The following is a 27,620-nucleotide window of genomic DNA, read 5'->3' as shown; positions in this document are numbered from 1 at the left end:
AAATAATGGAAAGTTTTGCATAAGATCCTCTGTGGTCAGTGTGTTAGCATGACAGAAGCTTGATGCTGTCGGGAGAACAAGCAAGAGCCGGCATTTTTCCTTCGCCCGAGTGCCTCTCGTGTAAATTATTCGATTTTGATAGCTTACGTTTCTTCTCCGTCACAGAAAACCACCACAGGTTTATCAGTGCTATCAAAAGTTTTATTTTGTTTTTGTTTATTTGTTGATCACGAAATACAAAGTAGATGAGGAAAACTAGGATTCATTTTGAATTCAACGCACCGCCATTGTTGTTTACAATGCGTGGAATGGTGCTCTGTGATTGGTTGAGCGGATTTATTGCATTCTGCAGAGAAGGAAGACTGGGGTTTATCGCGTTTTGGGGAAAAAAGGGAGAAAATATGACATAATACCACGGCGGATACTGGATTTTGCGTAAAATAAAGAATTAACTTTTCAATGCTGACCTGATACAATACTGACTTTGGCTGTAACTCTTTTTTTTTTAAAGAGAAATGTTCCGCAGGTATGCATTATTTTTCGTTAAACACACACATAAACCTGTCAAATGTCTTAAAATAACCATCAGAGCAATAACCGTGGTATAAGCGGAATAACTGACAACGGGCCATTAAATTATTTGAAAATAATGCACACACGCGGGGGGGGTCAACTTGAGAAAATGTGCATGTAATTTGGTCATGTCCGCGTAGAGCCTGCATGTCAACAATGCGTAAAAAATAAGATATTATTGTCCAGCCCTAGTTCAAGGTGTCATTTTATAATTGTATGTTCTATCGGAATCAAACCTACGACCTTGGTGTTGCGAACGCAATGCCCTACCAGCTACAAGAAAAGCTAACTATGCAGGCATAAAGTTGATAAAGACTAGCACAGCTACATTGGCTGCAAACAATCACATGCACAATTAGACAATGCATGTCAATGCAACAAGACAAATGTCCCACGTTCCTCTGTCTGGAAGCCACAGACAGATTTTTCACCATTAGGGATATCTACCTGAGATCTACATGTTTTTAATAAGACAAAAACGTTGCATGTGAGCACGCAGCTCTTCCACTTCACGTACACGTGTGTGATGCCCTGAGGCTACATCACGCTGTTTTCATGAAACCCTCTTTTCTCAACAGTCTGCAAGCTCCTGCTATAACCACAAGTACCGTTGCTTACCTACCAACCACAAGCGTCACAACAGAAGAGAGAAGCAGTTTAACCTCACCACAAGCTGCAGTCGGACGCATGCATCGTGTAGTCAAAACACACAGCAGCTATTAGGAGCAAAACAGCCCCAACTCCTAGCACCGTCACGAACGCCAAACTGCCGGCCACTAATGCGACTGTACAGCGGCTTCGCCGTCGCTAATTTTCAGCTATGATACGCCTCGTTTGATAATCACGGTGGGGAAATTATATTTCGCTTATTAAGCGGAGACTGTTGACGGATTAGTGTTGACATAACATGAGTTAATTTATTTTCGCTGCCTCTAATGGATCACGCAAGAGGTCGTGATCAGAAGGTAATTTTGGAGATTTATGGCATCAGGTGCGGAGTGTGCATTTGCATATTTTTTTATTCAGGGGATTCGCGACACAGTTATTCCTGCTCATTTAGTGTTAAATTAGCATAGCAACCGCAGAGATCCAGGTAAACAGTGATTTTCAAAGAGAAAAAAGGCCTGTAGCGGAGAAGTCTATGTAGGGCTATAAACATTTAGTATTTAGTTTTTGTTAGAAGAAAAAATTTATTTCAGATATATCATGAAGGCAGCTTTTAACTAAAAGGTTGAAGGTTAAACCTAACATTGCTCTCATGTTGTTGCTCTTTTATTTTTTTCAGAATTTTCTAAGTTAAAAGCACTTACTAAATGCTTAAGGCGAAATTAGACTTATGAGGTGTCATGAAACATTTTGATAAAAAAAGTAAATGCAACGTAAGAGTATCAAAATAAGAAGCATACAGTTACAAACATCTCTTCATGTACTATTTTCCACATGATTTTAAATGACATCATACAAACCAATTTTGTTGTTTTTCCCCATTTTTAATTACCGCAACATGTCCATGACTTCTTTGACATGGAAATATTTAAAATTAAAAAATCTAAAAAATAAAAAGCTTCAGTGCATGTTATACTATAAACATTTACAGTAAAGAAACATGTGGTATTTGGTGATCATTGGTAAATGTAGAGATATAATAAGGAATATAAATGTGTCCAAGAAAAATGTTCTCATTCTCCGCAACAATTTTCAATCATTGTTTAAGCCCTCAAGGAACTAACAGTTTTTTAAAAAATAGTTGGAAGGGACATAATTGACTGTGACACTCAAGATGGTTACCAGGTAATTATTTTTTATTTTTTCTCTCCAGATAAAAGTTGAAACTTTGTTTGTCGTAGTACCTAGACAACTTTTAAGTTCTCATTACCGAAACAAGAGTTTGTAAATGCATAAATTTAATGTAATATCATGTTGTGGTAATGATCATTTTTGATAAAATAGTCATAGTACCTAGACAACCTTTTAGTTCTTATTACCGAAACATGAGTTTGTAAATGCATATATTTAATGTAATATCATGTTGCGGTAATGATAATTTTTGATAATAATAGTCATAGTACCTAGACAACTTTTTAGTTCTCATTACCGAAACAAGAGTTTGTAAATGCATAAATTTAATGTAATATCATGTTGTGGTAATGATCATTTTTGATAAAAATAGCCATAGTACCTAGACAACCTTTTAGTTCTCATTACCGAAACATGAGTTTGTAAATACATATATTTAATGTAATATCATGTTGCGGTAATGATCATTTTTGATTGCTATAGTACCTAGACAACTTTTTAGTTCTCATTACCGAAACATGAGTTTGTAAATGCATATATTTAATGTAATATCATGTTGCGGTAATGATCATTTTTTATAATAATAGCCATAGTACCTAGACAACCTTTTAGTTCTCATTACCGAAACATGAGTTTGTAAATGCATATATTTCATGTAATATCATGTTGCGGTAATGATCATTTTTAATAATGATAATCTAAAAAAATTAAATAATTCTATAGGAAATATTTTTTAAATCCTTTAAAAATTATGGTTATAGTAAGTCAGACCTTAATCTTATATGTGAAAAAAATGGCTTCAAGGGCTTTTAAAAAAAATCTGATGCTGGACACCTTCTAAGTCTGGATTTCGTGAGAAACACCCTTAAATGTAACTATAATGTGTGAAAAATTAACTCTTTCATTATTCAAGACTTTAAGTTAAATGGATAGTTAACCCAAAATTAAAATTCTGTAATCATTTACTCACCCTCATGTTGTTACAAACCTTTATAAATGTGGTTCTGCTGAACACAAAGGAGGATATTTTGAGCAATGTTTGTAACCAAACAATTTTTGAGCACCACGTAATATTCCATAGTAATATTTTTTTCTGATATGGAAGTCGGTGCTTGATTACAAATATCGTCCTTTCTGTTCATCAGAACAAAGACATTTATACAGGTTTGTAACAACACGAGGTTGAGTAAATGATGACAGAATTTTCATTATTGGGTGAACTATCCCTTTAATGTTCCTTTTCAAAAATTGATTTAAGCTCAACAACGACTCTAGTCTCGTTATGCTTATAGCTCAGTGGAATAATTTCTATTAATTTATACTGCTATCTTCAAATGAACAAAATTGTCATTTGCAGGCTACAATTTAAAAATATATATATGTTTTAATAGATGCCTGAATAATATGATTTTATTAGTGGGTTGAAATATTGCTTTCTCAGATTCACAATGGCAGACGAGAAGAGTGGGGGCTTATTTATGAGACTCAAAATTGGAGCTGGGCTTTTGGCCGAGGCCAGCTTTCTCTAAGACCAGAATCACGAGCAGCCAGCTGGTGTGAGGCTTGAGCAGATTATTACAGAGAGAGAGAGAGAGAGAGAGAGAGAGAGAGAGAGAGAGAGAGAGAGAGAGAGAGACAGACTCGCATTTTGGGTGTAGAGAGAAAATGAATAGGATGGTGAGATAGTGGAACTCATCAGACCGTCACTGTGTGGAGGGGTGGAGGGATCAGTATGAGACCCTCTCTCTCTTCCTCAGCCCTGATATCTTCTGGAGCTCAGCTGCCAGGAGCAGCCAGCGAGAGCTTCTTTCTCAGCAGGCAGGACAGAGAGCGGCGGGAGCAGAAAGGATGATACCAGCCTCCTGGAGGGAGGTCACAGGCTCTCTCTGTCTCTCTCTCTCCTTCTCTCTCTCACTCTCTCTCTCTGAAAACATCTGGACTTGCTCGAAGCTTCATCTGCCTGTCTAATATTAGCACACAGGAAGAGACTGCAGCCACAGCTCCTAACAAAAGAAAAAAATTATTTTTGTTAACTTTTGTCTTTTCTGGCTTGTCCACCGCTGCCCAAATTTGTGGTCGATCATTACAGGGTGATTTTTGATCCTATCCCAGTAATGAACGCTGTGATTGTTGCTCCACTTGCATACAAACTACTGTTTACTGGTATTATATTACATAATTATACAAGCTTGATATGTTGGGCTGTCAAAAGATTAATCACAATTAATCGCATACAAAATAAACGTTTGTGTTTGCATAATTTATATGTGTGAACTTTGTGTAATTATGTATATTTACAAATACACACATGTATATATATATATATATATATATATATATATATATATATATATATATATATATATATATATATATATATATATATATATATATATATATATATATATATATATATATATATATATATATATATATATATATATATATATATATATATATATATATATATATATATATATATATATATATATATATATATATATGCGTGCGCGGTTACGAATCCAAAAATATTTTTTTATGATATTCGGGCTGCGGTCGGTCGGGTCGTTTGACTAACCCGCCCGCAATTCGGACTGCAAAAAAAAAAAAAAAATATATATATATATATATATATATATATATATATATATATATATATATATATATATATATATATATATATATATATATATATATATATATATATATATATATATATATATATATATATATATATATTTTATTTTTTTAATATTTTTATTTTTTTGCAGTCCGAATTGCGGGGGGGGGGGTAGTCAAAAACGTTGGTTGGGTGCGGGTTGTTTATACATTGACATATAACTTGGGTAACTTAAATAAATAAAGATGATGATGATTATATACATTAATGTTTGTTTGTGTATGTATGTATATATACACATAATAATTACACATAGTACACGCACATATTTTATATGCAAACACAAACTTTAATTTTGTATGCGATTAATCACGATTACTCTTTCGACAGCATTCTAACATCACAATATTTAAGCATTCACAACACTCATACTGTATATACAGTAAGTGTTCCTGCAGCTCAATAGGTAGAACATTGCAATAGCGGCACAAAGGTCATGGGTTCGATCCTTGAGCAACACAAATTCTGATAATTTTGTACCTTAAAGGAATAGTTCACACAAAAATGAAAATTCTGTCATCATTTACTCACTCTTATGTTGTTACAAACCTGTATACATTTCTTTCTCCTAAAGAACACAAAGGAAGATATTTTGAGAAATGTTTGTACGGTAACCAAACCGTTTGTGGACCCCATTTGCTTCTATAGTATTATTTTTTCCTACTATGGAAGTGAATGGGGTCCACAAACTGTTTGTTTCCAAACATTTCTCAAAATATCTGCCTTTGTGTTCATCAGAACAAAGAAATGTATACAGGATTGTAACAACATGAGAGTAAATGATTTTTGGGTGAACTATCCCTTTAAGGTGTAAATAAATGTAAATATAAACAAACACACACATGCAAAACTTTAAACGCACTTTAGAGACAAACATATTATAAAATCATAACACCCTTCGTATTTCTTTTCTCCTACACGTCATTCTTATTTTGTGTCTCACTATATGTTCTTGCAGCCGCTCAATCGTAAGTGTAGCAAAAAACATTTCTTCAGTGCCTTGCCACTGTTATGACTTTCTCTTGTTTGCGATAAAGCACAAGAGACACTGACAGGGAGCCCAAACCCCCCCAACGATCCCATCAGTCCCGGTCACAGTCTATGAGAAAATACCCAACCCCCTTCCTCCTCCCTCTCCCCTCCCATTGGTCGCCTCCTCTGCCAATTAAAACCCAGGAGGCGGGGCGTGAGGGTGAGAGAGCGCTGATGTCAGAGTCACATGGATTCTGGTGTGGTCATGCGAGCGCAGCTGAGCGGCAGAGCTATGCTGGCCAGCTGCTGCTGTTGAAACAGCAGTGGAGGGCTCGAGCTAGCACTCGCGATATCGCTCGCCTATGGACCGCTGAGCTTAATGATGTATTTTGTGATTTCAGCTATGAAAGGTAAGAGGAGAAAGCATGCAGGGGTTTGTCTACCCTTTCTTAAACTTCTTTGTTTTTTTGCAGCAAGTAGGAGCTTTAGTAATAGTCAGCCAAGTCTCTTTGAATGGCTTGTTTAAAGAGACGTAGAGCTGCTTGTCTAAGTTTTGTCTGTATGGTGATAGATTTCTATTCTGCAAGGATTTTGATAACAAAGTTGTGCATCAAGCAAAGGAGAGAAATAAGGTTTGGGAGCTGATGAATAATAAAAGGCTTATTTTAATGCTGAGATGCATTTGCTGTTCAGTCTCTTGAACAATGTTTGGTTTTATGCATAATTTTTTTTTTGGATTTGTGTTGGTCTACGTGCCATAAGTCTAAGTGTTGTTGTCTTTAGTATACTTTGACTAGTACAAGTTGGGTGCCAGGCATTTAGGGTTGGCGTGTGTCCTGTTCCACTGACCTATTTGTTTAGGTCATGATTATTCATGAGAACAGGGTTCACAACACTATACATGTGTTGATCCCGTCTCCGTAATCCTGCTCGACTTTCCCAACCCCCTGCCATAACATGCATGCACAAATGTCATGCGTGCACAAATGTCATGCATGCACAAATGTCATGCATGCACAATGTCAGCCGTCCTCATGAATACTCTGAATTGAAATGCGTAAACACACTTAAACAAACATGTTTTGTTTGGGATTGAACTTAAGTGTCGTATGTCAAGTGTCGTACTTCGGATTTCACTGCCACACACACACAAATCCATTAACACTCCATATGTACGTTCCCAGTATCGCCACACACACACAGCTGTCATTCTGCATTAGGCGAGAGGTGTTGAAAGTGGAAAAAGCAGTGGATGTTGCTAACACCACTCTTCACCGTCGCACACTGTGTGTATCTCCCTCTGAAAGCATTTCAACAGTTCAACTTCACTGCACTCGCTGTTATTTCATTACCGAACCACTGAACTGCTTCGCATCGGTGCTATCTGTACCCCAAAGCTCAGTTATTTGTTACGTGTTATGTTCCAGCAGTAAGTGCTTTTGCGTAATAAAATATCTATGCTAATTTTCCGACTTCATTTTGCAAGAAATTCCAAGCGCTCCGGTCTACACGCGTGTAATGTAATGATGCTTTTTATGAGCGGATCTTCAGTCGTGCTCGTTCGTACCTTCACCGGCAAGCCGAATGTGAGCACGCACATCTCATCTAAAAGAGCGTGTGTGGGTTTCAGTGCTCGCGTGCAGTTGTTAGTGTGTGTGTGCGTGTTTTTTTCTTTGCTGTCGAGGCTGGGTATGATCTTGTGTGTGTTGTGAAGCAGGAGCAGGTGTATGAGCCCATGACCCTGGGTCTCATGTGTGGGTTGTTCTGGATGGGCTGATAGACTGAAAATAGAGCTTTAGGAGACTGGAGTAATCTCACAATCTCCACTTTCACAGCACATTCACGTTATTAACCCTTTCCTGCTCCTTTATGTGGGGTTTTAATGTTTTTAGGGCGGTAGAATTTTTTAATTTTGCACGATTAAAACCAGAATGTGAATGTGAGATATATATTTAAAATTAATAAGAATAGATGTATTCATGTGGACGCATTTTTCACTTATGCTGTAATCTCTTTACATTATTTAGCTTTATTCGATGAACATACTGTGCATGTCATGCACATGGATGAGACACAAATAATCCAGCCTTTTTCTCATGGGACACAAAAGGTTATTAAAATATTAAGGCTGCTGCTTTTCACGTGACAAAATATGCATGATGTTGAAAAAATTGCAAAAGTCTTAAACTCAGGTCGCTTTGCACACTAATTCTTGTGCACTTACAGTGTGCATTTTTTTTACTTAATCACACATTAGTGGTTTGAATTATGCAACATTGATTTTACTGTAAAACCGTATTTCATTGACATCCGACTACTACTAAATATTCACTTTGCTAGTCGTTTGACAGGCACGTCATTCCTAATTCCTCCTAAGATTTGCCTCTCTTTTTTCTTTCCCTGCTCTTCATCCCTCCTCTTCCAGCCTCCCAGCCACAACGTTTGCCTCTCAAGTATCTAATTACCTGTAATGGAAACATCCCTCTCATTACCCTATGCAAATGAGCTCGCCTGCTCCCCACAATTAAGATGAAAACTCCAAATATTAATTACATAATTAAAGAAAGTTGTTTGATGTGCGAAAAACAAGCTTTTTCATCTGTGTGGTTATTAAACTTTTAATGAGCGATAAAGTGCGAGAATAGCTTTTTGCAAAATGGATTCATGCTGTTTTATTGTTGCACGAGATCAAAGTTCATGCATATTCTGACCGGACCAGAATGAAAATTGTAGACGTTACAAACAAAGTCAAAGCAAATAACATTTGCATGCCGAAGTGAACGTTAGTGGTTTGCTGTGACTTTTTGTTGTAAACGGTAGGCTAGTAGGGAACTTGTGACCATTGTGTTTCTCAGGGCGCTTCTGTAACACAGCAGAGGTTAACAAGATTGCCTGTAATCCAGTTAGCCACAAAGGACAGAAAGAGGGCAGGCGAAATCAAATTAAGGTGAAGGAAAGATATAGCCCACCAGCGAGGGGTAAAAATAAAGAGTGAGATTATTGGCCGGCGATGAGATGTGTTAAGTGGGTTGTTTATACAGTAGCTCTGAATTTTGGAGGGTTTAAAAAGAGTACACCTTTGTAGCTAAAGGATCCATATTAGTCTGTACCTTATATAAATGGACATTTTTAAAGGGTACCATCCCAGTGATAGCTTTTGTACCTTTATTCATGACAGTGTATGTATTGCACTGAATAGGCTGCTGGCAAACTAAATATATCTGTGATCAGTTTTATTTTTTAGTAAACTATTGTTATAGTGACATTTTTACAGCCATAGCTATACATGAGAGTTTCGTTGCAAAACAAGATAACCACCGTTTTTTCATTGTTCAGAAATCTCGTTTTTTGGTTGTGCATTCCAATTAATTTCAATGCAACTGCAGTTGGTTTGTTTTGATTTAAACCTTCATAACTTAAAAAATACAGCTAAGTAGCACCATAAAACAAAATAATAACATGATAACATAATAATAAACATGTTTTGTTTATTATTGTTAAAAAATGTTAAAAATGGATTTATCTCGTTTTGCAACGAAACTCTTCACATGAAGAGCTGAGATACAAAAGACGCTAAATGCTACTTACGTCAAAAATGAAATAATGATATTGACCGAATGCTCTTTGTTTCATTAAATAGTTTGGCTTCATATTTGCTTAATCCCCGCTTCAGATCATTCAGAAATACCGCTTTGTTGGCAGAATTCTGCAAACACACAATGATAACGCATTAACGTGCATTACGTAATAATATTACTTTTCTGAAGTAACAAAGTAGCGCATTACTTTTTAAATTTACACATTAATATTTGAGTTACTTTTTCAAAAAAGTAATGCTAGTTACTTTTTTAGTTTAATCAATTAGATTAAAAAAATATTAAACTAAATCTAGTCATGTTATGCGCTCTATGCGTACACTCCTGTGTGGAAACAGTTTGAGTCAGAAACTGAGATGGCAGGCCAGAGCTCGAGATTTTTGTGATGAAATATGCAATTTCTGAATGCAGAACTTTTCTGTCATAAAAACACCTGCAGTGTCTGAAAGAGATCAAGTCTGAGCCAAGAAAAAGTAACGCAAAAGTAACTAAAAAGTAACGTAAGCATTACTTTCCATAAAAAGTAACTAAGTAATGCAAATAGTTACTTTTTTGGAATTACTTTTGCATTACTTTTAAAAGTAACTTTCCCCAAACACTGATGATTTTTCAGCAAAGTGCACAGATGAAGAATTGGATGAACGACGGCACACGTATATTACAGTGTAATGCTGCGTTTACACCAGCCGCGGTAGAGGTGGCAAGCACGGGTGATTTACATGTTAAGTCAATGCTAAGACGCGATTAGGCATCCTGGAAGGCGCGGCGCGTTCCGCACGAATTGAGCGTTGCCACGGGAAACGCACAAGTTTAAAAATCTGAACTTCGACGGATTTCCGCGCCACGTTAACCAATCAGGACCTTGCTGTAGTAGTGACGTGATTACAGGAAGCGAACAGAGTCGCAGAAGCCCCTCACATGACACGGAATTCGGCGTGAATGTCTCGAATGACTAGAATTTCAACCGCGAGTAAACTCAAATTTTCAAGCATCCAACTACGCGCGAATAGCACGTTTTTGCCGCGTCTACCGCGGCTGGTTTAAACGCAACATAAGACTACTTCCCCGGGGTAAAGGTGCTATACTGAATATATTAGGATATTGACTACGTTTTTGAGCCTTTGACTGAAGACTTTTTTTAGAAAGTGAGATTTTGCACTAAGAGGGTTTTGCAGTGAAAATATTCAAATTTGTTATATAGACAGTTTCATTGGAAGCACAACAAATGCCTCATTGAAAATAACAAATGTTTTGGTTTCCTAGGTAATATCTGTGTTTTGTTTTTGCTTGTTATATAAATAAACTACGTTTGGAGAACTTTGTCGTTATTTATTCTTAGCGGAGTTTACCGGAAGCTACGTGCAGCCGCTTGTTTATGTTGTTAATGCTGAAACGGTCTATACTAATAAAATGACAAATTCATTTACTGACTTTATTAAATCTTTAATAAGTGATAAAATTTGAGAATAGCTTGAAATGGATTCATGCTATTTTATTGTTGCATGAGAAATAAAGTTTACGCATATTCTGACCGGACCCTCTACATGCATTTCATTTACTGACAAATAACCTTTTTATTGTCATTTAAGTGAAATTATTGAACCTAAACATAAGTGTCTGATAAAAAAAGTAATGTGTGAACCCATGTACAACAGGATGTGCATGCTTGCAACGTGTTGGCCAAGCATTCACATCCCCCCGAAAGATGTTTGTGTAACTGCTGGGCAGTGAAATCCACAGTCTAGTCCTGCCAAAAGACAGAAGTGAATCAGACGTGGGGGTACGTGGACACGGGCATTGACTTGATAAGAGCATGCGCGCGCACACAAACTCATACGATTTCTCCTTAGGGCTTCAGTGACTGTATTCCACTACAACAACTTGTGAAAGAAACTGTGTGCTATTTCCACTAGTTATTATAGTGTGTGTGCGTGTTTGTGTATGAGACTGTCAGGGTGTCTACTCGTGTGTGTCAGAGCTGTAAAATGCATTACCTGCCAGCTTGGGCACAGTGACTGCTTAATGAGATATTGACTGACCATTGAGAGCATAGATTTTTGATTTAGCTCCAGTTATGTGTATGTGTGTGTTTGAAACCAGACACTGTCAAAACGGTGAGGGAGAAAAAGTGAGTATGAATGAGAGAAATCTGAAAAAGCGGCCCACAAATGAGAGGAAAACAGAAAGAGAGAGTTTTTCTGTAGATTTGTAGTCAGGCCCTTACCCTGGTTACCCATGCCACGCACGGACACACCCATCCTCACTCTACATCTCTGAGCCCTGGCGCCTTGGACAGTTTGGCATGAATCCCATGTGCCAGTTTCATCTCCCCTTTTTGGCAGGCGAGACAACCTGTATTTCTAAAATGCTGTGTGTACATCAAATGGTTCTGTGTTCGGTCAAACCTATGCTAATGCAATCTGGTTAGATGTATATCCAGGGGATTTTAAAATAAAATGTTATTTCTTATATTATTCCAAACCCTTTTTTTTTACACTGGTTAAATAATAACCCCGATAGCTGTCACTGGGGCAGTACCATTTAAAAAGGTCCTTATATATACTATTTAGGTACTGCTATGTATACATTTGGTACCAGTACATTTGAGGTAGTAATATGCACTCTTTGGTAGCAATATTTACCTCTGAGGTACTATTATGAGATGTACTTTTTGAAAGGGTATTGCCCCAGTGACAGGCTTTTATGATGTTTTTTATTTAGATTTTATGTGCATCCAGTTATGTTGTTTGGATAAAATACAGCAGCATTAATATTTATTGGGTCCTATACACGTCCATAGATGTACAGGTTTGGAATGATATGAGGTTGAGTAAATAATAACATAATTTTATTTATTTATTTGTTTATTTTCAAGTCAAAGCTTTTTTTACAATGCACTAAATTCCTTATTATTGTTAATATTATTCATATAATTATAATGATATATTATAATTGTAATATATTATTATTAATATATTTTAATATAATTATTAATATTTAAAAAATAAACACTGTCCATTTTTTGATCGAATTTCCTGTGTTACTTAATATGCAAGATTGTAAAAAAGACTTAAAGGGATAGTTCAACTAAAAAATAAAAATTCTGTCATCATTTACTCCCATGTTACAAACCTGTAAAATGTCTGAATGCAAAAGGAAATTATTTTTTGCAGAAAGCTCTGGCACCATTGACTTACATAGTAGAAAAAAACAATACTATGGAAGGCAATGGTGCTCAGCAATGGTTTGGTTACAAACACTGCTCAAAATATCTTTCTTTGTGTTCAGCAGAACAAAGAAATGTATACAGGTCTGTAACAACTTGAGGGTGAGTAAATGACAGAATTTAAATTTTTGGGTGAACTATCCCTTTAAGTTGTTTAAATGTTGATTTAAAGGATAGTTCACCCAAAAATGAAAATTCTGTCATCATTTGCCCATTCTTATGTTGTTACAAATCTGAATTTTTGGTTTTGTTTTGATGAACACAGGGGTAGATATTTTGAGGAATGTTTGTAACCAAACCGATCAGAGGCCCCATTGACTTCCATAGTACAGTAGGAAAGAAATACTATGGAAGTCAATGGGGCCTTTGATTTATCTTCCTTTGTATTCAGCAGAACAAAGGAATGCATACAGGTCTCTAACAACTTGAGGTTGAGTAAATGACAGAATTTTATTTTTCGAGTGAACTATCCCTTTAAGTTGTTTAAATGTTGACTTAAAGGGATAGTTCACCCAAAAATGAAAATTCTGTCATCATTTGCCCATTCTTATGTTGTTACAAATCTGAATTTTTGGTTTTGTTTTGATGAACACAGGGGTAGATATTTTGAGGAATGTTTGTAACCAAACCGATCAGAGGCCCCATTGACTTCTATAGTACAGTAGGAAAAAATACTATGGAAGTCAATGGGGCCTTTGATTTATCTTCCTTTGTGTTCAGCAGAACAAAGAAATGTATACTGATCTGTAACAACCTGAGGATAAGTAAACGACAGAATTAAAATGTTTGGGTGAACTATCCCTTCAAGTTGTTTAAATGTTGACTTAAAGGGATAGTTCACCCAAAAATGAAAATTCTGTCATCTTTGCCCATTCTTATGTTGTTACAAATCTGAATTTTTGGTTTTCTTTTGATGAACACAGGGGTAGATATTTTGAGGAATGTTTGTAACCAAAACTGATCAGAGGCCCCATTGACTTCTATAGTACAGTAGGAAAAAATACTATGGAAGTCAATTGGGCCTATGATTTATCTTCCTTTGTGTTCAGCAGAACAAAGAAATGTATATAGGTCTGTAACAACTTGTGGGTGAGGAAATGACAGAATTTAATCTTTTGAGTGAACTATCTCTTTAAGTTGTTTAAATGTTGATTAAAAGGATAGTTTACCCAAAAATGAAAATTCTGTCATTTACTCATTCTTATGCTGTTACAAACATGAATTTTTTGGTTTTGATGAACACAGTGGCAGATATTTTGAGGAATGTTTGTAACCAAACTGATCAGAGGCCCCATTGACTTTCATAGTAGTAAAAAAAATGTATAGAAGTCAATGGGGCCTCTGCTTTATTTTCATTTGTGTTCATCAGAATAAAGAAATGTAACAACATGAGATTAAATAAATCATGACAGAATTTTCATTTTTGGGTGAACTATCCCTTTAACACTTTAATTAACAGCAGATTTTTTTAAGCAGCAGGAATTGTTTTTAGTATAAGAGTAATTACATTTCTTTTTAGAGGAATGGGCGTTTCGAAGATTCAGAGTAATTTCCAGCGTTTATTTATAGGATTCGCGTTAAAGAGCGCGGTCGCATAGAAGCCTTTGATGTTGCAGGCTGTCAGAATGCATTACAGGCCTGCCACAGTACTCCTTCCCACGGTGCTTCACTGATAACACATTCATCACAGGTCCAGCAGCTGCAGCTACACACTGAGCATGCACACATGAAATGCACGCATGCACAAACACTGAGCATAAGTGATTACTCACACACATATTCATCACACAAGAATGCAGTCGGAAAAGAGTGAGATAATTTTTTCGTTGGCAAGGTATGAGGAAGCATAGAGACGGAAGAAGAGCAGGTATCAGACAAACGGTAAAGAGGGGATTGCACCTCATTTCTCCATCCATTAAACTCCAGAGTTTAAAAAGCGCCATGTTTTTCTCAAATACTTTTGTATTTATTATTCAATGCCAGAGTCTATTGGGTGAACTCTGACTGAACCACTGCTGCGTATTCGCTGTGTGACTGCAGATACATAATCACGCGGTATGTGTTAGGTGTGCACCCATTGCACAGATTCTCTAGGTGTAGATAGCAGTGAGATTACTGTGTGAGACCACTTTGCCCTTTCCTCTTAATCACATGGGTTTACATGGCAAACCACAGCGGTGATTGAAGGTGCTTCCAGTCGCAAGACGTCTTTTTTTGCTACTAACAACTTAAATTCCAAGCACGATGCTTTTCCCCTTTGTTGTGTTTTTTTTCCTTATCTTGTTGCCCCTCCTTCTTTCTCTTGAGAGCCATCCACTGGCCTTTTGAAGTTGCATCAAAGAGGAAATGGGGAGAAAACATTATCGATTTTGCGTTTTGTCGGACTCAAATATAAAAGAACGCAGATGCGTGTAACAGTAACACCTGGTGGGTATGAAACCAGGGCCTTAAACACTCTCAATCGGGAGCAGGGAGTGCACTGTGCCAACTACGCCACCTTGCTCCGTGGAGCTCTCCGGAGCTCAAACGCATCCTTTTGTGCTTTTAATCCCTGGGTACGTCAAATCCTTTTAAAGGGTAAATAAATTCGCAAACAAACTTACTCTTTCTCCCTTGAAGATGTCAGATCTCTTATCCCGGCTCCATCGGCTTGGTATCATCTTTCCTCTGAGCTCATGGACTTGACCTGCTTTCTTCCACGAAAGTCAGAAGGGGCTTTCCGGTAATCAAATCTTCACTCCAGGCATGCATGAAGGAGTGTAGTTGTTTGTGTATGGAGAGAGTGAGCGATTGAGTAAAATAGGGTGACCCAGGGGAGGTAGATGAGATCTGATTGTCTCCATCTCATCTCACTCTTCAAATGACCCTGCTGTGACATAAGCAGATACCTGCACAGCTCCGGTCCTGATCCTGGTACAGTTTTGTAGTAGGGAAGGTTATGGTTTGTGCATTCAACGTCTATCTCATATTAACAGGAAAAGTATACGATTGCCTTTACTGTACAGTATGTTCATTCTGAAGGTTTTATTAAAAGCTTATGCATGAGGTATCAAAGTGATAATACACCATTGGTGCCAAAAAACCAACGATAAAACATGCACACCGTTATCCATCATACTATATAAAAAGAGGGGGCTCACTTTTGGTTCACTGCGAGGAGTAGGGTATCATGGAGTGCATGCTTGAGAGGCCAAAGAGTTCATCCTCCCGTCTTCACCATGGAGATCAGCTTTAATGTTCTCAAGAATGGCAGGACAGAGAGAAGCAAAATGTGGGAGTTTCCTTCTGAATTTTTATGAGATTAGGACGGAAAGAAAGAGAGAATGGAAAGGTTTAACAATAGAAACCCCTTCAAGTAGAAGGCTTGATTGTGAAACGAGAGGAGCAACACTGAGTTGATTTAAAGGGGTTCCTGCCAGGGCCATTGAGGGTCCCGCTGTTCGCTTCTTTCCCAGTTTCCCCTGATCAAGCACCTGAAATCACTCAAATCAAAAAATAATTAAGTGCAATGGCACTCCACACCACTAGGTGGTGGTATGAAAGTCATATGGTGAAGGAAAGTTCTAGTTTAGCACCTTATGAAATTTAGAACCTCACGCGTGGCTAAGAAATAAAAATTTTTGGTTTACTAAAATGTTTTCTGTAACGCTGCTTCGAAAACAAAAAAACCCACTATGGAAATAATAACAGCCAGATCTCACGGGAATTTGTGCATTTTTTACGAGTGGGCTAATTTGTACGAAGGGAATTGTACAAATACTAGGGGTGTAAATCGGACAGTTCATTGCGATACAATACAATATCGATTTTCTCGGCCAGTGATGCAGTGTTTGCCGAAACATCTAACATTTTTTATGCAATCAATTACGATCAGTGTTGGGAAAAGTTACTTTTAAAAGTAATGCATTACAATATTAAGTTACTCCCCAAAAAGTAACTAATTGCGTCACTTAGTTACTTTTCATGGAAAGTAATGCTTACGTTACTTTTTAGATACTTTTGCGTTACTTTTTCTTGGCTCAGGCTTGATGTCTTTCAAACACTGCAGATGTTTTTTATGATTGAAAAGTTCTGCATTCAGAAATTGCATATTTTATCACAAAAACGTCGAGCTCTGGCCTGCCATCTCAGTTTCTGACTCAAACTGTTCCCACACAGGCGTGTACGCATAGACATAGAGTGCATAATGTGACTATGTTTAGTTTAATTCATTACTTTTTTTAAAATCGAATCAATTCAACTAAAAAAGTAACTTGCCTTACTTTTTTTAAAAAGTAACTCAAATATTAATTTGTACATTTAAAAAGTAATGCGTTACTTTACTCCTTACTTCAGAAAAGTTATATTATTACATAATGCATGTTACTTGTAATGCGTTACCCCCAACACTGATTACAATTCGATCCGATTCATTTATCGATATTTTGATAATATGCGCATAGTTAGGCCGTTACATTTTTAATAATTCACAAATGAAACCAATATATATATATATAACATGAATGTTTAAGTAAACTGTTTGAAAATGGCACAATCTCTGTTCCAATTGGGACATTTAAAGCGATAATTTAACAAAAACCTTTTTTTTAAATAAAGAAAAATAAATAACGAGGGAAAAATCTCACATAAAATCAAGCTTATGATGGCAAAAGTCACTATTTTGGCCAAAATGTGCAGTGTTTCAGCTGGTGCAAAGTTTGCAAATGACAAAGGTTTTATTTGTCTGCTTATCTGTTTTCCCAAATACTAAATATTTCCAAACTCACGATTTCCGTCCGATAGCAGTCACAACATCCTCTTTTGCTGCATTTTCGCTGCTGCAACCGTTTTCTTGCTACATCATATTCACTTGTTGTCTGAAAGTTACTTTTAAAAGTAATGCATTACAATATAAATTTACTCCCAAAAAGTAACTAATTACGTTACTTAGTTACTTTTCATGGAAAGTAATGCTTACGTTACTTTTTAGTTACTTTTGCGTTACTTTTTGTGGCTGAGGCTTGATCTCTTTCAGGCCTTGCAGGTGTTTTTTATGACTAAAAAGTTCTGGATTCAGAAATTGTATATTTCATCGCAAAAATGTCGAGCTCTGGCCTGCCATCTCAGTTTCTGACTTAAACTGTTCTCACACAGGCGTGTACGCATAGAGTGCGTAATTCTATGTGACTACGTTCAGTAAAATTTTTATCGAATGAATTAAACTGAAAAGTAACTTGCATTACTTTTTTAAAAAAAGTAATTCAAATATTAATGTGTACATTTAAGAAGTAATGCGTTACTTTACTTGTTACTTGATGCATCGTATTGTTAGAAATTTGATCGATCCATTTCGATGTATTGTTACACCCCTAACAAATACTTGCAATTATTATAAAAAACAGTTATGAAACCCCACCCCTCACCCCAACGGCGCGGGCAAAAGAAAATCGTACAAATACCCTCAAATATAGTTGTATGAATTAATACAAATTAGCCACTAAAGTACCAACCAGGTTGAATGGTTAGTATCTAAAATACTACGCCACCTCGTAAAATACATACGAATTGTCATGAGATTGTGTTGGAACATCAAATTAAAATGAATGGAGATACTTTACTTGATATTTTACAGCTTTTATGCAGGGACAATGTAACGTAAGTCCTTCATTACCAATGGAAGTGTTGACGGTGAAGCTCACGCGATAAACACAGTAGTCGAGTAGAAATGCCTTTAATTGCTGTCAGTGTAAACTGATTATAGGATTTTTCATATGGAAACACGTCGACTGTTGATATCACGAGAAACGTCTTTCAGAAGTCTGCGTGGAGTCTAAGCGTGAAATTGTATCTCAAGGTTACTTTGATTAGCCCTGCTGTGTTCCAAACAAACCGCATGGCATGAATTTAATTCTTCGCAACAACAAAGCCAACCGTTCGTAGCCTCGCCGAACATTGAAATGTGTTTTATATGCACATATATTTATTCGAAATTAAGTCATGTCTGCGTTTAATGATGAAGATGAAAGGCTTTCTCCTGTTATTTGTTTATTTTAATGCATGCAGGAGCTTTTCTTGCGTTCTACTAAACAGTTTTTACAAAACTTTATAAAACGAATTATACAATTGTTCTGATTATCACTAAAAATGAAAGCAAATCATTGACAGCCATTTACATAAGGCAAAATCATAGTAAGGCAATAAAACCCCTAATAATGCCAAAAAAGTGCAATACCTTTACGCGTCAGAACAGAACAAAGACATTGAATATGACAAGGATTATTTGCCCATTAGAGCCCCGTGTGGAGCAGTGGATGGGCTTTGTGTGTGCAATTGTACCACAGTGGGGAAGAGGGGCTGTGGAGAGGCTTTTGACCTGTGTCAGAGTGAAACCCAGAGCCCCTACTGTTTAAACAGACAGACTGATTACTGATTAGGAGTTCATTCCCTGTTGTGCAAAGCAGTGTGTGTGTCGGCATCCATCCTTCCCAAGCCCTGTACTGATTGAGATGATGAAACAGACAATGGAGCTCAGACTTACTGCTTGGTTATCTTTTTGTCTCTTGCTGGCTCATGTTTGCTCCCTTTTAACTCCCTTTATAAATAATTTAGGTGAAATTTTTTCTTTTGTGTTTCACGACATGAGGGTGAATAAAATATAATAGAGTTTTCATTTTTAGGTGAACTGTTTCTTTAGTACCTCTTTATCCTGGCAATCTTTCCTGACCATCTTTCTCTCTCTCTCTCCCTTGCTCGCTCGCTCGCTCTCTCTTTCTTCAGAGATTATGTTGAGCGCTGGCAATAATCCAGGATGTGCTCCGGAGAGCGATGGTGTTTTGTTGTTTTTTGAAGGTTTTTTCTCCTCTCTTAGCCCATCTTTCTCTGTTTTGTTGTTCCCTTGGGCTCCTTGTTTCTGGATGAAAGCTCTGCCTGTGCTGAGCACAGGTTCTTGTCTACTCTCGCTCTTTTTCTCCCTGTTTCCCTCCGTCTGGAAGCACACTGCGAGGTAGTCCATCCCGAACCAGAGCGGCATCAGCACAGATTCACTGAACTAGGAATCTATGTTTATGTCTTGTTTCCTATCCTGAAAAAGCGGCCTGTATTATACTGTATACTGACATAAATGTAAATATGGAATATGCTAAGTAAAAATTAATAATGACAATTAACATTCTGTTTAATGTGTTATACATATACACTCACCTAAAGGATTATTAGGAACACCATACTAATACTGTGTTTGACCCCCTTTCGCCTTCAGAACTGCCTTAATTCTACGTGGCATTGATTCAATAAGGTGCCGAAAGCATTCTTTAGAAATGTTGGTCCATATTGATAGAATAGCATCTTGCAGTTGATGGAGATTTGTGGGATGCACATCCAGGGCACGAAGCTCCCGTTCCACCACATCCCAAAGATGCTCTATTGGGTGGAGATCTGGTGACTGTGGGGGACATTTTAGTACAGTGAAGTTAGTACTAAAGAAACCAATTTGTAATGATTCAAGCTTTGTGACACAATGCATTATCCTGCTGGAAGTAGCCATCAGAGGATGGGTACATGGTGGTCATAAAGGGATGGACATGGTCAGAAACAATGCTCAGGTAGGCTGTGGCATTTAAACGATGCCCAATTGGCACTAAGGGGCCTAAAGTGTGCCAAGAAAACATCCCCCACAACATTACAACATTCCATTAATGAGAAATTGAACAGGTGTTCCTAATAATCCTTTAGGTGAGTGTATATATATATAAATAAATATATATGCTTTAGTGCTTTATAAGTTGGGTAAGAGCACCACCCAGTGGATAATAGCGGAAATAGGGATTGCCGTAAAAACTCGTCATTGGCAGGGAAAGAGTTAATAGATACTAAAAGTGACAAAAAAGGTAATGTGACTAGTGGTCGACCGACATTTATTATTTTTATATTTTTTATGGCCGATGCCAATATTAAATGTGCAGTGTGTACATTTTAGCGGCATCAAGTGGTGAGGTTGCGAATTGCAACCAAGGGCTCTGTCTACTGCTCACCCTTCGGTTTTGAAACGCACAGAGAAGCTACGGTAGCCACCACCGGACAAACATCTCATCGTCGGAGACAACTTAATAAAAAAGTTTGTCCGATAAGGCCTTCTATAGAAAAATGGTGACTTCCACGTAAGGGGACCCTCGGTGTATGTAGATTAAAACCTCTCATTCTAAGGTAATAAAAACATAACGGTTCATTTTAAAAAGGTCTTAGAAAATATAGTTTTGTATATTATTTTGCATTTCTGTCAAGAGATCCTTCTAAAAATTACACACTGCACCTTTAAGAAACAGTATGCCGATTGGCCGATATGAGGGTTTTGTAAAAACTAAATTAACATTTATTATGCATAACATTTATAAATATACAGTTTTAAAGTACTCAAAACATATTTACAAGACATTACTAATGTGGATCTGTCCGATGCCAATTAAAAACCCAAATATCGGCCCATATATCACGGTCTATCCCTAGATGCGACCTTTGCTTTTCAGGGATATTAAACATCACTGATAGCAGCATTCATTTGTCTCCTAACTTCATAAACCGGAGTAACACATCTGAATCCCTATCGAAGCCTCACACACCAGCAGTGCTTATAGAGAGTCACTTTGTGAATACCATCAGCCAGTTACCGGTTACACAATGTGGGCGGCAGTGAATTATGAAGTCGTTTTCCAGACAATGGCTGACTGCATGACAATATGCGGGCAAAAGTGTGATATGTTGAGTCAGAAAAAATACAGTGCAGAGAATAATACAAGATGTGATCCTGATTTCACACAAGAAGAAAGTTATGAAATTTAAAGTCAGATAGACCGCTGTGAGGTTGAGAGACAAAACATGGCCTTACGTGAGACCGTGTAACCACAGCGTCTGAGAGACGCATGCAGACGTACAGCAGAGATGCGCAGAGATTTGTCGCCATGTGCATGAGGAAGATGTGTACACGTTGCTGCTGTGTAGGTGGTGGCTGGCATGTGGTTTGTGTATATGTGTGTGTGTGCAAACCACAAAGAAAGGTTTTAAAAGGGTAAAGAAATCAAACATTTGTGCATAAGCAGTATATGGATATGTGGGAGGGTTTGTTTGCCTGATCTCGACAGCCTTTTAACAGTTTACAAGTTAAAGGCAAAAAGAAACAGACATCGAAATCTGCATATGCACAAATATCTTTGTTATAAAATGAATTTTTTGCATATTTTTTCTGAAACGTATGCGAGAAGAAAGCAAGAGCTCATTGAAGCTCATTACAGTGATGCGCTACAAACATTTCCAAGATTAAACCAGATCAGCGGCTGGGTGTCCGCTACTGTAGTTTCTCCGCGATCGAATCTCACGGCTACTCTAGCGCGAGCGTCTAGCTTTAATTACCAGCAGAAATCGTAAACAAAGCTGTTGATGAGTGCGAAAATGCTTTGGGAGACGTTAGCACAATAATCGGCACCCGGCCGGGTCGAGGAATCTCGTTTTTGATCTTTGACGTACTTCATAGACATTGATTAGACCGAGTCTTTGATCTGAAACGTTGTTGCTCGGTTTAGAGGTTTAGGGAGTTTCATAATTTATACAAAAGGGATTTACGTGTTTGTGTGCTTGTGTTTATGTTTTTGTTCTTTTTCCCAAGCTTGAGCAACCTTAAGTAAACAGTGCGTGCTATTGTGTTGGTTTACGGCGAGCCTCTCATTAGGAATCCCGGAGGTAATTATCCAGCCGATAGTAAAAATATTCAGAATATTCCTTCTTTTCTCTTCTACAGAGACTGAGTATGAGCCGGCACTGCATTATTGATCAATTCCAGCTGATTTTTGCTTTTAAATTTAGGGATTATGTGAGAGCGAGGAATTCTTGAGCACTTCTTGGGACAATTTTATAGTCGGTTTTAAGCACAGAATATAAAAATGTCATCATATCATCCTTGAAAGGTGGCCTAGCAGTGAAACTCACACAGTGAACCGAATGAAGCATAGCTGTGTAGCGGCCGAGCCGCAGGGTAGGACTGAATATTTAGCTGACATAGCATTTAAACTGCTAAAAATGTGTGAATGATGCACGAAACTGTTTAAATTAAAGCTTTTACAGTTATCTGGACTCATTGTTGAAGTGCATTATTGTCGCATTTATTTTGCAGATGCTTTCATCCGAAGTTTTGGCTGCCTTCAAACATTTATTTCTATTTTAGGATGCGATTACATTATGGCTGGTTGCTCTTACAGTCTATTATATTTTCCACGGGCAACGGAGATAATATGACTCTTATGTTCCCGAGGCTGCCTGATTGATTTTGATATCATAACACCAAATCCACCAAACGAACAAATGCGAAAAGTAAAGCGTGCAAAGACGAGGGGGTTACTTTTACAAACTATCCGAAAAAAGCGATCCAAAGATTAATTTCAACCCACGGCTCCCATTGTGCAGGAAACAAATTGAGGTTTATGGAATTAGCGCTTGTGCGGCAGGAATGCAGATCTATTTTTGGCGCTCTATGCATTGCGGTGTAAAATATGATTGGTTGTGGGAAGGTTCGGGGAGTGTTGCTGGAGTCTCTGAGACGGGATTAGAGGCAGAAGTGTGGCATTGATGGCTTACCGTGTTTCCCTCTGGTGCCTCGCGTTTGTTGGCTAAATACAGTTCGGATGCGCCCTCGCTCTTGCGGTGGGTGGCTCGTTTTGCTCAAGGTCGTTTGGGATGGTGGAGCACCAACTGCAATTCTTCTGCATCTGTCTCAACCTTCTTCTGCCCCTTCGACTGCATCCGCTGCCTTTCCTCCATGATGGGGGAGAACCAGACCTGCATTTAATGTAGAATTCGTAAAAAAGGGCCATGTTTGCAACTTCTGTACAGAGGCAGTCTTAACATAGAGGTATAGGTAGGCGGTTGCTTGGAGCCCCCTACCAGCGGTCATATTAGGGGGACCTCCAACCAACCTAAAAAATAAATAAATAAAACCCTTATCATCATGAACACTTCAAAAGCATTGTAAATTGTATTAATATTCTTAAGAAATACGTTGAAACTTTGAAATAGTAGTTAAAATGTTCAGTTCATGTTTATCTGTCACTACACACATCCACCCCCTTCTTTCACAATAAAAAATGGACTAGTCCGTAATGGTGCACGCTGCATGGTGCAAAGATAAACACAGAGTGACAGGAGGACTGGGAAAGTACACGAACAGAGACAAATCAAAACAAATATAAACGCAAAAATGGGGTTCTGCTAGTAGTAGCCTTAGCCCTACACTGATAAAAATGATTTTGTGGTGAAGTATATAACGTTACTACAGAAAAAAACTAATTGAACCCTTATGTTATGTACCTTTTATCACAGTCTTGGGCATGTGAAAGATTAGTAACATCATTGGCTTTAATGCATTGCTAGTTTTTGTGCAGCATCAGATTTAAATTTTTTCTCCCTCATTTACTGTTCGTGGCTGTTTTTGCCCCATTGACTTATTCTATATTAGTTTGTGTAGTGCTACACTTTGTGTGTTCTCTGCTTTCCATCTTCATTTTGGAGTAAAACATTTTTTGTTCTCTTTTATAGAACGGATAGGGGGGCCCATACATACCTTCGCCTTAGGCCCCCAATTTGCTAAATACGCCACTGCTTCTGTATAGCATTTTTTGGCACTTTTATTCAAAACTTGCAGTACATTTCATCTATAGACATTTTCATCGGACGCACATGCGCTGACGCGATACATGTCTAACTGAACTTTACTTCCGTTTTTTTTTTTATGATCTGACTAGTTGCTAAACTGATCTCTTGAACAAATGTCTCGTCGAAAATAACAAATGTTTGGTTTCCTAGGTAATCTATGTGTTGTTTTTTTTGCTTATTATATAAATAAACTACGTTTAAACAACTTGGGGACCATGACAGCCGCTTGTTTATGTTGTTACTGCTGAAACCGTCTATACATTTTATCAGTATTCCCCCAGAATCAGTTGAGCTACAAATAATGCTTTTTTGCATTTGGAGAACAGAAAGTGAAACTACACACACACATATAAGTGCTGTCGTCTACCAGGCTCTCTGCAGGTGAGGACAGAAGTGCCGGACCCTACGGGTAATTCCCCATTTCCCACATCAGCATGCTGTGCAACCGAGTAGCTCTACTTTAGGGATGCAATTATCAGAGTCCCAGACGCCTGCTGCAACCGCATGACAAGGTGCTACTAGAGAAACCATCAAAGCTTGATTTTAAATGATGCATTTAATTATGTAAAACGAGTATTTGCATGTGTGTAGTGTCAGTGCGTGCGCATTCATACCCGTGTATTTGTTAACTTGTGGAGGGGTAGGGTGAAATGATAGTGGCTGTGCATGGCATCCAGCGCAGCAGGATAGCAAAGAGACAAGTTGGTGTGGGAAAGGTATGCGTATGCATGTTCACGCAGCGATGGTGACAGGAAACAAAACGAAAGAGAGGCGTCCCTCTCTTCATCTCTCTAGCCAAACAACAGATCTAAACTGCACAGGAGGCCTACCGCTATAAACCCACAACTCATGCATCTTACACCGTGTCATCCATTGATCCTCTCTTTTTCTACCTCTGCCCGCAGTTCTTACTAGAGCTTAAATTACCTTGGTAGTGTTTGTGTGTTACGTAATTGAAAAAGCTAGAATTACACCGTATGCCTTGAGTCACAACGGCCTTACCTTACAAGCAATCTGTGATACATATGTCCACCGTCTTTCAGACAATTTCTGACTTTAAACCCCAAAGAAGTGCATTCATCCTTCACAGAAGCAATCCACACGGCTCCAAGGGGCCAATAAATGTATTCCGTGGGTAATCGATGCGATATTGTAAGAAAAATATCCATATTATAGTTTATAAAGTTTAAAATAACTAGCTTTCGGTAACAACGCCATCTTGGACAACATAGCCATGGCATTGAACGCTCACTACGCCACCAATCGGAAGGCGGAAACATTCGGCGGCAACCAATCGGAAGGCAAAAATGACAAATCTTCCCAGATCAGATGTATATATGATGAACAGACTCTCTCGAAGCAGTCGTGAGACATCGTCAGATAGCTTCGTGAAATATTTTCTTACATTAGTGTTCAAAACTTCACAAAACTCATGTTCAAACTAACATATTCCAACAATTTCCATAATTTGAACATGCTTATTTGCGAAAATATAATTGTTCTTTTCCAGCGGCGTCCGCCGTCTTGGTCGAATAGTTTGACCAGCTCGCTGGGCTCGCAAGGTATCCTGGGTAATTTCATCTCCCACTTCGTTTTAAGCCTACATCAGTCCTGACTACATTTTGAGGGTTGATTCTAAGGGGAAAATAGCACTCCATCTTGCTCCCTAAAGTAATGGGACGCCCTACCCCTACACGTGTATGCGCAAAAGCGAGGGTTAGGGCAAAAATGTAGGGGAAGGTATTGGGACGGGCCCTTAGTCTCTATACTGACCATCTATTATTGATCAATGTTAGATTGTAGGAAACAAGTGGACTATACAGATTGGTGGTATCCTTATTTATGACCTTCTCCGATCATCGTGATAAACTGTGCTCTGACCGGATGAGAAACTGGGGTTGAGAGGTTAAAGGTTCAAATCTGAATCTGGTTACCGTTCATTTCCTCTACCTAACCGGGGCGAAAAGGCAAATGAGGAATGTCAGTGCCTGCACGAAGCAACCATCAGGTACGTGCAAATCCAAATGACATGGTTAAATTTTCATAGGATCCGAAGAGAGGACAAACGCGGTGTGCTTGCTTGTGATTTGCCTATGACAACGTGTTTTAGGGGGATGACAGACCCTACAGGGTTAAATGAAAAGATTCAAAGCCAGATGGTGCTGGAATGTCCACAACCATGATATAATTCCTAACCGAGACGTATACGCCTTGTTCTTTACAGCTGGTAGGTGTAGAATGAGATCAGGCCCGGTGCAGCAAAGGTGAACCTGCCTAATGCTGAGACTGAAAACACACTTGATCCTTGAGTTTGGGAAGAAAGAGATCTTAAACCACAAGGCGAGGATTACTTACAGTAATCCACGCTGGCTGCTGCCTCAGGCTGTGCTCTCTACTCTGGCCAGTGTGTTTGTGTGTGATGGTTTGGTTTGGACAGGTCTTGCATAAAGGGAAAGGGTTGGGGAGGGCAGAGAGCTCCAGTGTTAGCACACAGTGCATTATGTAATCATGCCTTATCAAGACCCACCGCCTGCATGGGCAAAAACACACATGGCTTTCCTCTTTCTAGTTCGTTCTCTCTCTTTTTCACCAGATCTTCACACACTCATCTCCCACTGCCTACTGAGAGAAGCCTCTAAACGCAGGCCTTCATTAGCCGAGCTAAATATCCCTGCTTTCTGCAATCTCCATCATTTTTGGCCTTCGGGCGCTGGGATAATTACCTGCTCTCATTTCCCCTCCCTCTGGCCAATGGGGAAGAGTCTTGCGTTGCATTAGTTTGCCTTAAATATTTATCTTCAAACTGCACATTTTCCCGTTCCGTCAGCTGCCCGCAACCCTGACGGACTGCAGCCTCGGCTTTATCTACCTGTCACAAAGAGTGAGTTTGTTAAACAAAGCATGTGAACGTGAGCGTCTCTGTTTTAGGAGGGATCACTTGGTGGGAATTCTGGGTGAACAATGTACAGAACATTTATGTTTGCAAGCGATAGCAGACGATGAAGCATATTTGTGGCCGAAATGCTCTGTTCTGTGTGTTATTATGTAAGACTTCACTGGCTGTTTTATAGATGAAATTACTGGTTTAAAGGGACAGTTAGTA

General features: G+C 38.2%; 1 protein-coding gene and 1 long non-coding RNA gene across 3 annotated transcripts in view; one reads left to right on the top strand and one right to left on the bottom strand.

Annotated features, from left to right (window-relative positions):
- Positions 1-27,620, top strand: part of roraa (RAR-related orphan receptor A, paralog a) — a 399,774-nt gene that overhangs the window by 313,125 nt on the left and 59,029 nt on the right. The window contains exon 1 of one of the 2 annotated variants that reach the window (XM_055193038.2): positions 6,269-6,432. The exons of the other annotated variant lie outside the window; for it this stretch is intronic. Within the exon in view, the coding sequence (XP_055049013.1) occupies positions 6,402-6,432 (31 nt within the window). The 5' untranslated portion in view covers positions 6,269-6,401. Of the gene's footprint in view, positions 1-6,268; positions 6,433-27,620 lie in introns of those variants that run through there. 2 annotated transcript variants of the gene reach the window in all.
- LOC129434160 (uncharacterized) overlaps positions 18,892-27,620 on the bottom strand; it is a 58,630-nt gene continuing 49,901 nt past the window's right edge. Inside the window, exons 6-7 of the long non-coding RNA XR_012370085.1 lie at positions 23,444-23,644; positions 18,892-19,904 (exon numbers count right to left, since the gene is read on the bottom strand). This is a non-coding gene — a long non-coding RNA (uncharacterized lncRNA). The remainder of the gene's footprint in view (positions 19,905-23,443; positions 23,645-27,620) is intronic.

Source organism: Misgurnus anguillicaudatus, chromosome 6 (assembly GCF_027580225.2).
Source record: "Misgurnus anguillicaudatus chromosome 6, ASM2758022v2, whole genome shotgun sequence".
Taxonomy (NCBI): Eukaryota; Metazoa; Chordata; class Actinopteri; order Cypriniformes; family Cobitidae; genus Misgurnus; species Misgurnus anguillicaudatus.
Note: the sequence above shows the minus strand (reverse complement) of the source record. Positions and strands in the feature narration are given on the sequence as shown.